Source organism: Ruditapes philippinarum, unplaced genomic scaffold (assembly GCF_026571515.1).
Source record: "Ruditapes philippinarum isolate M1 unplaced genomic scaffold, ASM2657151v2 ctg2271_1_1_1_1, whole genome shotgun sequence".
Lineage (NCBI taxonomy): Eukaryota > Metazoa > Mollusca > Bivalvia > Venerida > Veneridae > Ruditapes > Ruditapes philippinarum.
The window spans coordinates 83240-101996 of NW_026861888.1; the positions used below are offsets into that span (position 1 = coordinate 83240).

The following is an 18757-nucleotide window of genomic DNA, read 5'->3' on the forward strand; positions in this document are numbered from 1 at the left end:
GGCGTTGAAGTTTGTGTTTCGCCGATATTAATGAGTACAATAACGCACATTTAGCCTGTCTTTATAGTTTGCTTTTTGGTATACCTAACACATTTGCTGAACTATATAGCTTCATAAGATACTAGTATTCGGCATTTATTACCACAACTACACCGAATGAAAATTCTTCCAAACACGAATGAAATTCTAAGAATACTTAAAAATCAGCCATCATAAAAAAAAAACCCAACTTACATGACGGTATATCTACATGTATTACTGATATTTACTCATTTACTACTTTCCTTTGAAAACAATCGTATATTTTAATTATATTAGAAATAGCCTGATCATCAAATTACAATGAAATTTATTATAAATGAAAATAAAGTGTGCCGTTTTTATTATAAGAAAACTTTTTTATCTTCCTTAATATTTGTATATATTATTAATATGTTATGTTTTCATATATCAAAATAATGATCTTACCTTTGCCTACTCGACAAGTTCTGTTTTCATTTTCTGTGACTCAACTCAACAAGTACATTACCTGACCTTATTACATAATGAAACCCCACGAGAAACACGAGAATATTCAAATAACACCTGATTGTGAACGAATGAATTACAAGAGCGTAGCGGATGGTATCTTTGCATGGCTTTGGAATGCTTTCTTAAACATGATAAAGTACATAAATAATGTGTTTCTTGTAAGTAATATTAATAAATACTGAGTTAAAAACTGATGTATGGATAGAAAAACAAAAGAGCATGTAGGTAAGATAGTTACCGCACTCGGAATAGGTCTGCATAGTATTTACAGACCCGGTGGCCTTTTAAAAACCTCGATCGCTACGCTCTCTCGGTCTTCAAATCGCCACCCGGGTCTGTAAATACTATGCAGACCTATTCCTCGTACGGTAACTATTACATCCAACTGGTACGAGCGATCTATCTGACTTAGACCACAGGTAGTTTTCTCTGTTTATGGTGAAGATTAAACATGCGTAAATGTTTTTTTTTCTCCGACAATTACATAGGGATATCCAAATATTTCTTATTCAATCTATTTGGCCTTATTGTAGGCAAAAAAATGCACGAGAAAATAGCATTATTCATGTTCTTTTATAAGTTACTGAATACACACTCTTATGAATGATAGATTTCACAGTCCATTTTAAATTTCTATCACAAAAGGTGCAGTCAGGAAGAATTTAACATTTCTGAATGTGATTACTTTACGATTTCGCACCTTGAGAGATTTTGTTGTTATTCCTGTTGATTCCTCATTTAAATGATTTAATGACATAAGTGCTTGAAAAAGAAGTCAAGAAGCAAGACTGCTTACCGAAAAATGCTCTAAGACAGAAATCATGGGCGATGGCCTGTTAACAAGAGTGGGCTCGTTGGAGAAACTGGCAGGTAACTTTCATTAAATATTTTCCTTAATGCACAGGGATACACAGGCATAATTTTCATTTCTTCGTTTTGATTTTTTTTTCATTTATATGTAAATGTGCTGAAAATGAATACACTAGGCAGTCACAGGAACAAAACATTTCTCCTTGTAAAGAATAAAATGGTGGTTTCCTAACCTGACCCACGCGGGTCAGGTTAGAGCGTTAAGATTTCACAATAATTGTCACAGTGATATCTGGAAACGTTAAAGAACATGTCAAATGAATGATTTAGGTTTGTTTCAATAATACTACATCTACAATATATGTAATTGTAACTTCCATGGTTTGTTCAAGTCACATAACTAGTTTAAAAACTATTCGGTGATTCTGTCAGCGTCTAAATTTCTTTCAACATATATAGATATTTTTACGCTTCAAACCTAAAATATATAGAATATTTATAGAAAATCTTGATGGGACTTTTAAAAATGTCATTTTAGCGTGATTCGAGTACAAAAGGTAAATTTGATATTTTTGCCATAAATTTACCTGAGTATCCCTTTAAAGAACCCTAGGGCTCAGGATATTTATTGGTAATGTTCGGCTGAAGTTGAAAATATTTTACTTGACGTATAGATTCGTTTATTTATTGAATGCTTTATATACATCCTGCATTGACTTTTTACCTCATTCATGAACTCAAAAAATATTACAAACGTCCCTCTGAAGCCTTAAAGCATAGCATTTCCCGCAGCCCAGTCACCACCCCCTTGCCCACCAGTAGAATCCCCTCTTCCAAAACCAGTAAATGAATGTACATCCGACAATTACATAGGGATATTTTAGCCTCTCTGATTGTCTGCTATTAAGAGTGAGCCGGGCATAATTCAGGATGCAATTATTGAAATCACAGTGCTTCAAAATATTAGCACAAAAGCGGTAGTAAAATTTAGATACAAATATAGATTTAAATAGATTGATGAACGCATTTCACTTCATTATTGATAGTTTTTTTCTTATTTACAAATACAGTATTTATTCTTGTAAAATAATGAAATGTCGAAATAAATTGGTCAAAGGACTTTTGCTATCTGTTTGTTTTTAAGAAGGGAATTACACTATTTACTTTACAATAAAGATAGAATTTCCCCCTCATAAAGCGTGCACATAACGGGTTTTTCCTTTCAGTTGAATACAAACATGATAGTTATATCAAACACTTTACTGTGATGTGTGGGATATATCAAACACTTTTTAGCCTCTCTGATTGGCCGAGAGAAAACAGCTGTGGTCTGATGTTATATATCGGTCTAGTTTTTTTCGCACCTTGTATATATCAATACAGTTTTTTCATAGAGGCTCCAATGGGGCAGTGGTAACGACCATTCCCAGTAGCAAAAAAAAAAAACAACTCATAATATAATAAAAAATGAAATCAATAAAATAAAATAAAATAAAATATATAAATACAATGAAAAATATAAACAAAGATAATAAATGAAATGAAAAAGCCCTTTAATCTTAAATCAATCTTGGTAACAGTATACAATCCGCCTCTTATATTGGATGTCTTTTGTATATTTTTGCGAAAACAACTTGAACAAGAGCTGTCGGTAGGACAGCAACGCTCGACTATTCTTAGTGCTTGATAGTAAAAAAAAATGCTTGATACAATTACCTCCTCCTGTTAACAGGTTGGGGTAATGATGGTGAACAAGTGTGCAAAGTTTCAAAGCCATATGTCAATGGACTTTGAAAATATTTGAACTATTACAAAAACTTTAACGTAAATTCTAAGTCGAAAAAGGGGCATAATTCTGTCAAAATGCTTGATACAGTTACCTCCTCCTGTTTACAGGTCGGGGTCATGATGGTGAACAAGTGTGCAAAGTTTCAAAGCCATATGTCAATGGACTTTGAAAATATTTGAAGTATTACAAAAACTATAACGTAAATTCTAAGTCGAAAAAGGGGCATAATTCTGTCAAAATTCTTGATACAGTTACCTCCTCCTGTCTACAGGTTGGGGTCATGATGGTGAACAAGTGTGCAAAGTTTCAAAGCCATATGTCAATGGACTTTGAAAATATTTGAACTATTACAAAAACTTTAACGTAAATTCTAAGTCGAAAAAGGGGCATAATTCTGTCAAAATGCTTGATACAGTTACCTCCTCCTGTTTACAGGTCGGGGTCATGATGGTGAACAAGTGTGCAAAGTTTCAAAGCCATATGTCAATGGACTTTGAAAATATTTGAAGTATTACAAAAACTATAACGTAAATTCTAAGTCGAAAAAGGGGCATAATTCTGTCAAAATTCTTGATACAGTTACCTCCTCCTGTCTACAGGTTGGGGTCATGATGGTGAACAAGTGTGCAAAGTTTCAAAGCCATATGTCAATGACTTTGAAAATATTTGAACTATTACAAAAACTTTAACGTAAATTCTAAGTTGAAAAAGGGGCATAATTCTGTCAAAATGCTTGATACAGTTACCTCCTCCTGTCTACAGGTTGGGGTCATGATGGTGAACAAGTGTGCAAAGTTTCAAAGCCATATGTCAATGGACTTTGAAAAATATTTGAACTATTACAAAAACTTTAACGTAAATTCTAAGTCGAAAAAGGGGCATAATTCTGTCAAAATGCTTGATTCAGTTACCTCCTCCTGTCTACAGGTTGGGGTCATGATGGTGAACAAGTGTGCCAAGTTTCAAAGCCATATGTCAATGGACTTTGAAAATATTTGAACTATTACAAAAACTTTAACGTAAATTCTAAGTCGAAAAAGGGGCATAATTCTGTCAAAATGCTTGATACAGTTACCTCCTCCTGTCTACAGGTAGGGGTCATGATGGTGAACAAGTGTGCCAAGTTTCAAAGCCATATGTCAATGGACTTTGAAAATATTTGAACTATTACAAAAACTTTAACATAAGTGGTTACGCCGACGCGGACACCAACGCCGACGCCGACGCCGACGCTCGGGTGACAACAATAGCTCTACTTATTCTTATCGAATAGTCGAGCTAAAAACTGCCTTATGATAAATAACTGTAATGTAGCTAACGATTAATTTATTTATTTGTTTCTATACAAAAAAGAAAACATTATGCCATTGGCGATAAAAAAAGTTTTATATATAAACTCGTTAGTTAAAGGGGGGCCAAAGGTCGCCCTTTTTTAGGGAGAAACACCCCCTTTAGTCGCCCCAAACCAGTGTTTTTACCCTCGTAAAAAAACCCCCGTTTATATACTATAACTATTAAAGTATTTCACCTGGAAAAATTAGTCCCAAGATTCAAAGGGAAAACAAAAAACACTTTTTTTCACCTGGGCACTGCCAGAGAAATGAAAAACCAGGTAAAAGGGTTTTCCACTCGGGAAAGACCGTACAAACAATTTTCGACCTTTTCAAATAGTAACATTGTTAAATGCCTGGGCAATTTATGTTACATATGGGGCTAATATAAAGCCATTTCCCTTTTTTTCCCCTTGCTTCAATTTAAAAAAAAAATGCAAAAAAAAGAAAATAGAGAAAGTCAAACTTGCAACAATCATCACCATCATTATCATCATTATCATCATCACAATCATCATCATTATCATCATCAGCAGCAGCATAATTATCATCATCATTATTATCATTATTATCATAATTATTAAATTATTATTATTAATAATAATTTTATTATTATCATCATTATTATTATTATTATTATTATATTATTATTTTATTTAATTTTACCCATGAAATATGGTGCTATATCAGTCTAATATATTTCATATTTTTTTTTTAAATCTGAAATATAAATATGAAAGTGGGCGGAGTCAAAACTCATATTTATTTTAAGGGACTTTTTTTTCGCCGTTTTGTTTGAAAAATCTGATAAATACAAAACAACTTTTTCTTGAATTTTGTTTTGAAAACTATCTAGCATGATAGAAAATGGTCTAACTAAGAAAATTAATCCGAACACCAATATCTTTAATAAAGTAATTAACGCTGTACATACGTTTAAAGAGTTGTTTACATGACGTCACAATGTAGCGCCAAACAGCGCGTGCTAACGCATTAATTACTGCGCGCTGTACAATTGCAGTTGGTAGCAAGCAAGGGGATTCGTTACCATTTTCTTTGATAATGAAATTAAATAAGAAAGTTATTTTTTCGTTTGTCGTGAAATATGGTATATATTTTCACTCAACATGATAATATGCCACATATTTTCACTCGTCGTACCGGCTCATGAAAATATGTGGCATTTTATCATGTTTCGTGAAAATATATACCATATTTCACGCAAACGAAAAAATATCCTCTTAATATTTTGGACGCGTAATACATTAGGAAATAAATATCAATTCTGAGTGCATTGTTGTAGAATTATGCACGGTTCGAGTTCAAATGCGTAAAAATATAATCACGAAGGGTAAAAGGCCTGAGTGATTAATTACAAAGAATTTGAACAAAAAGCCTGGCATCATTACACTATAATGCACGAAGAATTAATATCTATTTTCACTCTAACACGTCAAGAAAAAAAATGTAGTTGGACTATATGTTTGGTGTTTCGCCTCAGAGTTTCCAATAGAAACGTTTTTAGGCTGTTCCACTCGTACACAGCTTGAAACTCTACTATTGGCTCGTCCAATATGACTTTTCAAGCTGTGTACTCGTCCAAATATATTCCTGTATTGTACAGTAATATGTATAATAACCTATCATTCATAACACACCTGAGCCTAGATTTATGTGTTAAACCAACATATTAATGTTTTGGCACTTTAAGCCTGCTATAAATTGAAACTGTTGCATTGCATAATTTTTTTAAACTTTAACATAATTTCATCTTAAGAGAATTATCACGTGGCAAATATGTGAACCAGTCCATATTAAATCTAAACGAGCTTGGCTGTATATATTTTCATCTTTACAGTTTTTTTAAACAAGGAAGACTTCCTTATTTACAAAAAAGTGCTTGATATATGTATGTCACTTTTGAAAACAATGAAACCGTCATATATACTGACTTGTACATTTTGCTTTTGTTTCTTAAACACAGTTGAAAAAAAATAATAGATGCGTAATGTAACTATGAAAGTGGTCCAGAATGCTTGTGTCCGTATCATTGAATCTGTCTTTTAAGGCATAGAAACACATGATTTTTACTTTCGTCTTGTCTGTGTATATGGGAGATATAAAAAACCCAAAAAGTCAACATCTTATGCAAGGCGCGACGTTTAAATCTTCTCCCGGTTCAATTGATGTATACTCGAAACAAACACAATGTCTTCTTATTTTACGTCACATTCTTTAGAGCTCAACACAATGACGTCAACGTACGTAAAGTTATTTGACGTTACCGTGACGTCATGGAAATCTTTATCCGTTGCGCATTCTACCTTGGTTTCACTTTAAAAAATCTATGTAGAGAAGTATAAATAATTTAGTTCACCTCCTTTGAATAAAATGTATAAAATGAACTTTGATTAAATGAGGATTTCGTATTTCATTTTTGTATCAAATAATCAGTCAATCAAATAATTTAATGTTAAGACGATTAATATGTTTATTTGTTTATTTTACGTGTACACAAACTTTTTGAATCTAAATTTATCACTAAAGCAGTAAAAGTAAATATAATAATTGGGTGTTTGTATCTGTGCTTTCATTTGTTTATTTTGCATATACTTCTTTGTATTTACATTGATTTAATCAAGCGTCGTTGAACACTTTATTAAGTATAGAACATAATGTTCCTTTAACTTATTGCAGTGCAATTTAAGTCATAATGCAAAACTAGTAAAGAAAACAATAAAGACAAATTTATTTCTGAAATTAATTTATGAACAGAAGCATACGTATATTAACAATTACAGAAACTTGTGACTGAAAATGGGTAAAGAGTAATGTCTGAATTCCATTTGAAAATGGAAGGGTGCGACTTTAAAATAGAACAAAATAACAATTTGTTAACAAAACAAAGGACAATTATTTTCCTGTTTATGAGAGGGTTTCGTCCGATATATATTTGACAATTGTTAAAGGTGCTTTCCCTTAAATACAATACATGTATATCGGTGCAACTGGTTAAAACTATAGTTGTTTGAAAATGACAAAATTTATAATAATAAGCTGGTATTTTTCTGAAAGTAATGCATATCAAACAGCTCTAGTTTCATATAAATGTATTACTGTTTAAGCCTAGATAGTTACTTTTTTGTAATTTGTTTACTTGTTTGTTTGGGTTTTACGTCGCACCGACACAGTATATGACATATGGCGACGTTCCAGCTTTACTGTTGGAGGAAGACTGCAGGTGCCTCTACACGCATTATTTCAGGCACGAACTGGCACCTGAGTAGAGCCATCGACGTTCCGCAAGCCAGCTGGATAGCTTCCTCACTTTTTGTAATTTACCAAACCATCGTGTGTGTTAAAGTAGCTTTAAGGTTACTCTTTTATCTCTCGAAATGTACACATTATTAAAACAAACTTATTTAAACAAATAGTATAAATTATCTTTTTCTCTTTAATTGTTTTATATATTGTATAATAATAAAATGCATGCGATAAGTGTCTTAAAAAAGATAATTGGAATAATAAAAAATGTTATTCATAAAGAGAGATAAAAAGATAATTATTTCTGTTAAACCCTTAAACTACTGGTTGAGAACAAGTCTTCACATCCCAGCCGTCGGACCATTGACTGTTCGCTGCTCTGTCAAAGTACAATTTGCAATTTTCCTTAACAATTATGAATGTTTATGTCCAAATAATAAGATTGACAAGTGTTCTTAATAAATTAAATATCGCGTGGTAGGTGTTGATAAATAATTAGTACTTAAATACTGTGTTTGGAGTTGTGCTTACTAAATGCCGCCCTTCCTTGGTGATATTGTTTGTCATATTTTATCTGATGCATATACGCACGTTGTCCAACTAGTCTGCAATGTGGAGAATGCATCCGAATGATGGCATTGAATTACTGAAAGAATGTTACTTAACATTTTAACGTCCTTATGAAGTATTCTATCATCATAACAATATAAGAACAGGTTAATTACAAATGGGCAGGATGGAGAAGGAAGAGAATGACATCCCCTAGCCTTTCTTATGTAAACCAAAACCAGGTATGTTATAGTGATAGCAAAATAAAAAAAGAAAAAGATAAACAAGAAAACACAAAAGAAGACAAAGAAAAGAATGATAAAGAATCAACAAGATGAAAATATCCACGTAATGTTACAAAATATGAACAGAAGGCTTAACCATTTGTGAACAATAGTCCTTCATTCTAAATGTTTGTTTTTTAAAATAGAAAATATTTGCAGGTGTAAAAAAACCCAACATTTTGTCATTTTGTTTCGGATAAAAAGCAAGATGACAATGAAGACAAAAAAGCTAAAAATGTTGTAACCCGAATAGCACGGAAAAAAAAAGTTTTAAATGATGTAACCTTAAAGGGACTCCAATAAGTTTTTGACACGACGGGACTGGAAATAATTTTTTGAGCGATGTAGGTCTGGACCAAACGGACGAAATTTTAGATTCTTCGCTAAATACGTTTCTTCAAAAACGATGTTACAGTTTCCATGGTTTTTTAAATAAATCATTCAAATATAGAACAAAACATCATTCCTAAAGTACGCCCGAAAATGGCAGAATTGAAAGCGGTTAAGATTTCTTTCATTGTTCCATAGTCGGTATTTGAAAATGCAAGCTACAGTACATGAACTGGTAAATTTTGAATTTAGTAACATACGCAGATCTATGTGTTCATACGGTGGGTTTTCAATGTGAAACGGCCATTCCATGAAAAGCGGGTTATAGTCCGCAAGTAAACAAATGCTTGTGTCCTAAATGGGATAACTAAGGTCAAACATTCATATTTCCTCATGTTCTACCGAATGAGGGCAGTGGATATGATAACTCTCCTGGACATTTATAGCACAATTATCTGGTCATAATCTCTTCAGCGCATATGTTTGCAATTCCTATGGTACTTACTGCAATCGCAATAGTTCAAGACAATAAGGCTATTACAACGACAACTGACAGGGATGATTACCAACGTAACTGCAGCTCTGTTACTGCAGTTGCTATTGTTAAGTCCGGTGAATCCTGGTCAGTTAGGTCTATTTACTCTTCGAGTATCGTGTATTAAAAGCAGTTCATTTGAGTGCTTTGATTTAAAAAAAACAGCTTTTGTTATTTTTAATTCTGTTTATGTAATTATTATATCCTGACATTATATCCAGAATTTGTTAACCATGTTATATACTATGTTTAATCCAAAATTACTTTTTAAGTCTACATCACGTAATCCCGCCATCACGTTAGTGTAAAGTCTTTAACAAATTGATTTAAAAAAAAAGAAAAAAGAAGAAAAAAAAGAATCAAACATGAGTTATAATCAGTTGTTGTCTTTGACGTTGTGTCGGCATTGACTTTGTTGTTTATTGAATACAAATGTTTTTACTCAACATCATAGAATTCCATATATTATTTTGTTATGTTCCGTGGAAATAACTTTCATATTAAAGTATTCTCTTATTTTATTCAATGATATTATTAGTTCAGCGCAAAGATAGATAGATTCTTTTATTCCTCCAAATTTGAAGAGTACAACATATATACATGCATAAAGACATTGACATAATATACAAATATTTATGTACATAAATTACGTTCAAGTTTCCTAATAATGGTAAAAAAATATATGCATAAGCCATCAAGTGTTTTAATTACATAAAGCATCTCTCCACAAAAGGACGCATATAACTCGTTGTTAAAGATTAAGAATAGAATAATAAATTGTGTTCAACAAATGTATTTAACAATACATTTTAAATGGTTATAGAACTTTGGGTTAGTTATTTAGCAGTCATTTATTATCAAAATTAAAAACATTATGCTTTAAGTTATTTTAGAATTAGAGAGACATTTTTGGAAAATTGCTGTATCTTTCTTAGTATACCAATACGTAGTAAAAATGTACCATATAACGATATTAACATTGTCATATTGGGAGTCATTATGACTTCAATCAAGATAATTGAACAATATAAATTACTGCAAGTATAGAAATATTACTAATACTGCCTATGCTGGTCGAATCGAAAAAAGTATAGGCTTCTGAAATGACATAAGGTATTTGACACTTTGATACAAATGCTTATACAATATTTTTTGTCTTAAATCTTGTACAAGTAACCTTAGCATACGAGTGTTAAATGCAAACAAATAAGTTCATAAATATACATTACACAATTCCAAATTATTGCATAGAAAATCAAGTAAATGTATTTTTAAACATGTTATGGAGCATTTTCAAGAATGTGTACTGACGGCAAGTCGCTTGATAAAACGCCAACGCTATAAGCTGATCTGTCTGTCTTTCTCGAGCACACATTATCCATTCTACATACGCATTAATCCCCATGGTTTCAAACATGTAGGACCAAAGTAATTGTCGAATATCTGTCCTTTTACTACAAACGTTTAGAACATGATCCACGATATTGAAGCACATGGCGTTGCACAGAGAACAATTCTGAATGTATTGTCTAGAGAACAAGTTCCCGACGACCGATACAAGGGACATAATCCATAGCCGCACATCTTCAAATAAAAAAAATTCTACAAAAAATATCATGAATATTAAGAGACGAATACATAGCTTTTCCTTACGAAGGGAAGTCTATGAACAGTATTTTCTCTATGTATTATAAGCTCTAAATTTAGGTATCAGGATATACATGTGTGTTTGATTCGTCATAGCCGTTTAAACAAAATTGGCAAATAAAGATATAATATGTTATTATATATATATAAAAAGTAAGGTTATAACCTCCAACATTTTCGTTTTATTTGTTTTTCTTTTTTCTATCTAATATAATCGTTACAATCCTTTATTGTGAATCTTTAAGCTGTCACATTTTTAAATCTAATTATTATTTTTTACAGTTGTTTTTCATGCATACTCCCTTTCTATAGATAAAGATATGTTGGGTCAAAGAAAGCCTCATCCGTACATTACTAAATTATTTTGTTCTCTTTTTACTACTTTACTCGTTTTATTTTTTGTTGTAAATCTTTAAACAGTCAAACTTTGCAATTGTATTAAGATACCTAAAATTATTATTTCCCTTGCATTAAGACAAACAGGTCAGGGTACAATGATTTGGAAAATATTATGCATTATCGTATAAAGATTAATACTTTACATAACATTATACACTCAAAAATTTTAGATCATTTTGTACATCAATTAATTTTGACGAATAAGTAGCATTCAACAGACAGTTTTATTACTTCAATTGTACTCCTTTTTTCATTGACAACCTCTTCTTGACTTCTCCCTACATGCAATCTCTTTTCTTTTTTTGCTTACATGAAACGTGACGAAAATGATGAATTTATAAACCAAATAAACAAACAGGAACAAAATATGTGTAACCATATACTTGAACCATTTTATAAACGTGCACACCAATTGAAATAAATCCAGATGTTAATACTATAAGTTAAGCTTTGTTCTTAAGATTTCAGCAAATAAATTTGTTACATATACCAGGGTTGTACGTTTTATTACATGTATATGTATTTTATCACAGTGTGATAACGCTTTGATTATGATACGCCTGAATAGCTCTATTGTACGGTGTTAAAATAGTTTTAAATCATCTACAATTTTCATAACGTCAGTCTTGACGCCTGTTGAAAAAATGGGTGAAAAATTGACAAAAGGAGATTGATATATAAAAGTCCACACAAATCCATGTCATTTGGGTAAAGCAGATGGTAGAGTTTAAATTCCGGTGCCGAACGGCGAAGGGATATTACAGTTCGGTACTACTGGGACGTTGTACGTATAAAGCTCAATAAATATTATCAAAAAATGACACCCTGTGCTAGGCTTTAGGCATGTTAGTCTGCTTCAACATAATGCTCCACCACATACATAAGAGTTTGTACATCTATATTTGAAGATGGAAATGGGTAATGTTTGCCACACACACATACAAGTTTCGACAGACCATTGGCTAAGCCATCAGTCAGTGCCTCGGAGGTCGTCTAAACAAAATGGATTAATGTATTTCAGACCATGGAGACTATTTTGAAGGGATAAACTGTTCATTTGACTATTTGTTTGGACTGCTTTTGAGATATCGTATAAAGCATATTACACAATCAAACAACCCTTATTGACGCATAATTTACTTTGAACTTGTGCAAAACGTATCTATAGATCGATTCATTTTCATTTATCTGTATACTTTATCAGAAAAATCACTGATAAAAGGTATTGGCAGTAAAATTGAATACAAACAATTCAATATAACATTAAGACATCAGTTGCAAACACATTTAAAATTCATCTGAAATAAGATATGGCATAAAATCGCATGTTCTAAAGTCAATTCGGACAACAAAATAATCTATTCGGTACAGTTTTTTGTTTGTTCTGTTTTCTTTTTTTGCCGTGTCACATGTTTATACGCGTGATTGGACGCTTTGAGGCCTTGTGACAACATGATATTTTCATAAGGTTACTAATGTTTAAATTCGACCAGCAATTTATGTTGCTCTTTGTACGGTCCATGTTTTGAAGAGCGGTATTTTAAGGGGAGATAAGTATCTTTTGTTGCAGAAATATGAGTCCTTTGACTTGTGAATTAAATCTCTATTTAAAAGAGTTTTATTCTTCTACGTAGGTCCGCGAAGCCGAGGTGGCTTTGTATGAATATTCTGATGCCAAAAATGCTTGTTTCTTCATATTAAAAGCTATAACGAATATCACCATAATGTAATGTTCACTACACATACGCCACTTAATTGAATTGTACACCATAATTGTATTTAAGGTAGAACGCGACACTTTGCGAACTTTCATGGTCAAAAAACTGGCTTTGATGGTCAACTTTGACGTCGTGTGTATAAAAAATGGCTGAAACTATTCAACGGAACCTAATCAGAAATATGGTCAACCTTCTGCATGCCAATTTTCAAGACGCTTCTCGAAAGTTCGCACAGTATCGCGTTCTACCTTAATTTTTACTTCTTTGAAACTGGAACAGACCATTCAAAACTTTAAAGGATTTCAATACCACAACGTAAAATTGAGCCAACAACATGGTTCGAAATAATTCTATTCTAGCCTTTGAAAGAAAAGAAACTGGATCGATGCCTATATGTTCTTTGGACAAGATATATTATGCAAGTGTTATTGTCTTTCATTAAAGATACTAAAGCAAATATTGTATTGTTATTTCATTCATAAAATCTGCGATAAACTATATGTTGTGCATAAATAATGAAAGGCTTTCATAGAGTAGAAGTTTATACTGACGTATACTGTCTGAGAATTCTTCAAACTTGCACAAGCGATACATTAATTGCGTTTTGAAGCCGTAATTGGTAATTTTGCAGAACGCATTAATTATACTTTTTTAAGTATACATTACAAAATAAAACCTCCATATACAAAACGAGATATGGTTGTATAAAGTAAGTTTGCCCATTACATCACACAAAGAGACCAAACTAAGATGTTTTGTAAGAGATGCTTTTGTTAATGCTGTCTTCAAAAAGATTGTATTGTGTTATATATATTCTATTCATATTCTGTCAGGTATTTGGATTTATAAAAAGAAGCTTTATTGATGGTATCGGACCTTCACTCATCTTTATGCAAAGCACGCAACATAAAAGTCCCTAAAGTGGACTTGACATCGTGATTGGTGGAGGATACTTATTAAACGTCCTGTTTAAAAGTATAAAGCGTTCATATTATGCTATTTACTAAAATAATCCAGTTATAGCTATCACAGTAGCAACAATGTTTGGATATTCTTCAGTGTCAGCAGTTGTTTTTGTCACCGCATTGTTCTGCTCACAAGCGATTGAAGACCAACCAACGTTTTCAAAATTTAAGTATGACAAACAAATGTTAGAGACAATGGTTAGAATGGAAGCAAAAATTAGTCAGTGGGATAAAGAAAGAAAAACTTTTGAGGAGAATGTGCTTGCTATATTGGAACATCGTAGAGAGGAAATGCAAGAGAAATTTTTGAAACAAGATGAAAAACTGGAAAACATGTCTGAAGACTACAAAGACATCCGTGCTGACCTTAAAAACATGACATTGCAAATGGAAAACATACCTGGTAAGCTTGTAAATTAAATGTTTAGCCAAAATAATTACTATTTTCTGTTTGCATATTTTCTGCTATTTCTTGGGTATGAAATTGTTACAGTTTTTGAAGCAACATGAACTTATAAGTTTTATTTCTTGCGGTTCTCCAGGAAAAAATGACGTCATGATTTTGTTTATTTTAACTGTGTTTTTTAATCGTTGAATCATTGTTTAAAAGCGAATACCAATCTAGTGAATCTTTATCGTAGCATTTAATCCATCATTAATTTTATTTAAAGTTATATCAAACTTAAAAAATATATTACTTACACTTAAGGAATGTAAAAACATTAAAGATTCAAGTAATAATTGACATGTTCTATGCGGATAATGACTGATTTTTTTCAATATTATGACTATATTTCTACTGCGTTACTTACGCAGAAGTAAGGGCATTTTTGCACATTTTACCTCATTCTAGTAATTTAATTGAATTGTAAGTACAATTAATAAGGTGTAAATAAGTTCTTTTCGTCACTACACATACTTAAAAAAATCATGAAAATTTGCATCAATCTGGAGGCGTGCTGTTTTAAGGTGTGATGTTCACCATTGTTTTAAGATTTACCTCTGACAATTCAGTAACATGAGTAAACTGAGTTAATCACACCTTTTGATTCCATGAAAATGATTGTTTTTACTTCTTACTGGTAAGATAATTAATCAAAGAAACAAATTTAATTATTATATCAATTCTATTTTTGAAAAAGAAAATATGCAAAACAAATGTCCATGATGTTCGTTCAGCACGTCACTATTGTTGTGTATAAATGTTAAGTGGTATTTTAGTTTCGCCTATTTGGCAGTTTCAATTTTGTCGTGTTGGGCTTTTTGGGATTCTGTTTTTCTCTATTTCCGTTAATATTAAATGTCAGTTTTGATCTTTAAGCAACATGACTTCAGATTAATTGTAATTATATAAAAATGTGTTCAAATGTTTACAAACAACCTATGTAACTGCAAGTTTTTGTCCTTTGATATAAATGATATTTATGTTTTTTGTAATAAAAGGATTAAAAAAAATTAACACTTATTTTTATTTTAGGTTCTTCCATGAGCACAACAAAGATTGCATTCCACGCATACACAAAGTCCGGTGGAAGCTATACTAAAAACCAACTCCTCATTTTCCCATACGTTTTGATAAATATGGGTGAAGGATATGACAAATCAACTGGATTTTTTACAGCGCCTGTAACCGGTCTCTACCTGTTTAGTGCTCATATCTGTAATGCATCTTCACATTATATGATAATTTCTATTATTCACGAAGAAGTTGTAATCGCCAAAACTGATGCGTTCGAAGGCGATCAAACCACTTGCAGCTCAGTTAGTGCTCCGGTTTTGGTTAAGATGGGTGGGAAAGTGTCTATCATGTCTTCCTATGGTTCTTGCAAGCTGTACGCAGATTATGACTTCAGATGGCCATCATTTGCTGGAGTACTACTTCATGTGTAGGACAATTTTTTAATTGCTAATTTTGCTATGACTATTTGACATGTCTTTGAGCAGTGTATACACGAATGACACATTGTTTATGTTTGACATTTTAATCTTCACAAAAATATTGTAGTAAACGCTTTACATATCGATATATATTTCGCTTCATTGTGTTATAATCCTATTGCACTGAAATTTAAGATAACATTAAAATAAATTGTAAATTTGTTTGTTTGTTTGTTTGTTTTGGGTTTTACGTCACATCGACACAGTATAGGTCATATCGCGACGTTCCAGCTGTACTGTTGGAGGAAGACCTCAGGTGCCCTTCCGTGCATTATTCAGGCACGAACGGGCACCTGAGTAGAACCACCGACGTTCCGTAAGCTAGCTAGATAGCTTCCTCACATGAAGGAGTCCAAAGGCCCTGTCGGGATTCGAACCCACAGCGGTGAGGGGCAAGTGATTTGAAGTCAACGACCACGAACGCCCCCAACAATAGTATGTAGTGTGAAATATAAATGTAGAACATCGACGCAAGAACTTATTTCTTTGTTTTAGGCCTTAAAGTCGTAGTTAAACTAACACTTGAAGCAATTGATATTGATGAATAACTTGTATTCAACTGGCAGTTTTATTTATTTATTGTAATTCTTTTTTCTTCAATGGCATTAAGATAACACTTCGTCAGAAATGCTCCCTACATGCAGCCTTTTTTCCTTTGTTTTTTTATGAGACGAAAATGATAAATTTGTAAACCAAATAAACAAACAGGAAGAAAGTATCTTTAACCACAAGCTTGTTCCGTTTATAAAACGTGAACACTGAAGACACAAAATAAACAGAGGTACTCGTACAAACTATATTTTCCTTTTTAAAAATTTATAGTGCAATATCTGGGTAACTTTACATAGGATATATATTGCATTTATGTCACTCTTTCAGATGTGATTCCACACAGTTTTAATAGATTGATGTTTCAGAAATAAAATATGACTATGAAGACCAAGAACATTTACACTTATACAATCTGATGTAACCCTTAGAGAAATTCAAGTTTAGTTAAAGGGACTCCACTGAAGTTTAAAAGCCTAAAACAATAACATTTGAATTTTTTACATAAATGAGCTGATGCACTTTTAACAGAAATATATGCAAAGATAGTTTAGAAATAAACTTTTAAATATTTTGAAATTCGTATATTAATGCTTTTCTTAGCCAGATTTGAGTGAAAAGCGTTTAAACGCTTTTCATTTTGGGTCATTCTTTTACGATTTGAATAGTTTTTCTGGAAAAACGAAGTGCGCGAATGATCTGAAAAGTTGCACAAAGATTACTTGTCTAAACATACATCAAATGGAACATTAATCTGGAAAAACATATGTTCAGTCCTACCATGTCAAACAACCTTAGTGAAGTCCCTTTAAGTTTTCTCTTAAATTGGCTACATATACTAGGGTTTATACGACATTTTACAAATATCTGTAATTTAATCATAGCGCGATAAGACTTGCATGATTTCGTGGATTCTGAAACGCCTGAATAGCTCTATGTTAAGGTGTTAACAAGAGCCTTCAGCTTAACATAGTTTCAAATTATCAACAATTTCATAACGGCAATCTTGACCACTGTTGTAAAACTGGGTGAAACACATTGACAAAAAAGAGCTTGGTATATAAAAGTCCACACAAATCTATGACATTTGGGTAAAGCCGATTGTACAAATTCCTTAGCCGAAGGACGGTGGGGTATTACAGGTTGGTACTACCGAGAAGTTAGTTATATTTAAAAAGCTCAAGAAATATTATTAGAAATGACAACCAATGCTTGGCGTTAGGCATGTTTGTCCGCTTTATGATAATGCTTCACAACATACATCTGAGTTTGTGAAATATTTGAAGTCGGAAAAGATGACGTTCTTGTCACACCCACCATAGGTTTAAGTTCTACCCACATGCGACTTTTATTTTTTCCAAAAGGTTCTTATCTGGTCGTCGATACAAGTTTAGATGAGCCGTTGGCTCAGCCATCAGTCAGAGCCTTGGAGGTATATCTAAACAAAATGGATTTATGTATTTCAAAGATCCGGGAACAAAGTGATGGCTCGGCAGCATTATAACAACAAAATTACATGAAAATTACAGACCCGGTTTGATTGAGTCTGTACATGAGGGATAATGAAAAAGTGCAACATCACTCATGCCACCTAACACCCTCTTGAGCGGTTCTTAATTATCAACACTTAATATTGTCGGCATCACAGATCCCGAAGGACCAGAAAAATAACAAAACTAAAGTGATGTACAGGGCAACATTTTACAGCTGCCACACAGCACTTGACACTTGCTTTTGTGAAGTATAAAAATCTGGTAACAAAGAGATCCCTCGGAAGCATTAATCACAGCAATATCATGAAAATTGCAGTCTCGGTTTGACTGAGTCTTTACCATGGAGAATATTTTAAAGGGATGTAATGTTCATTTCACTATTTTAGTCGAATGCTTAAAGATATCTTACAATACATATTACACATCACACCACCCTCGTTAACACATGATTTAACTTTGAACTTTTGCAAAACTTATCTATTGATTGATTCGTTATTATTGTTTATATATTTATATGCATATTTATATGTAATTCTAGAATGTATTTCAATTAAAATTGAATGCATACAATTCAATGTAACATAAAAACACACCAGTTACAAACTTAAAGGAAGCACATTTAAAT

General features: G+C 32.3%; 1 protein-coding gene across 1 annotated transcript; it reads left to right on the top strand.

Moving 5' to 3' along the window:
• The first annotated feature begins 14071 nt into the window (after window positions 1-14071).
• Window positions 14072-16252, top strand: LOC132717271 (complement C1q tumor necrosis factor-related protein 6-like). Its single transcript, XM_060700705.1, has 2 exons — window positions 14072-14555; window positions 15630-16252. Exons 1-2 carry the CDS (start codon window positions 14228-14230, stop codon window positions 16040-16042), a joined length of 741 nt encoding a protein of 246 aa, XP_060556688.1. The 5' UTR covers window positions 14072-14227; the 3' UTR covers window positions 16043-16252.
• The last annotated feature ends 2505 nt before the right edge of the window (window positions 16253-18757 follow it).

What these genes read in the sequence shown, in the direction of transcription:
- LOC132717271 (XM_060700705.1), top strand. Translation starts at nt 14,228, where the DNA reads ATGTTTGGATATTCTTCAGTGTCAGCAGTTGTTTTTGTCACCGCATTG. An exon ending in GCAAATGGAAAACATACCTG is followed by an intron (nt 14,556 to 15,629) that starts GTAAGCTTGTAA and finishes TTTTTATTTTAG; the next exon opens with GTTCTTCCATGAGCACAACA.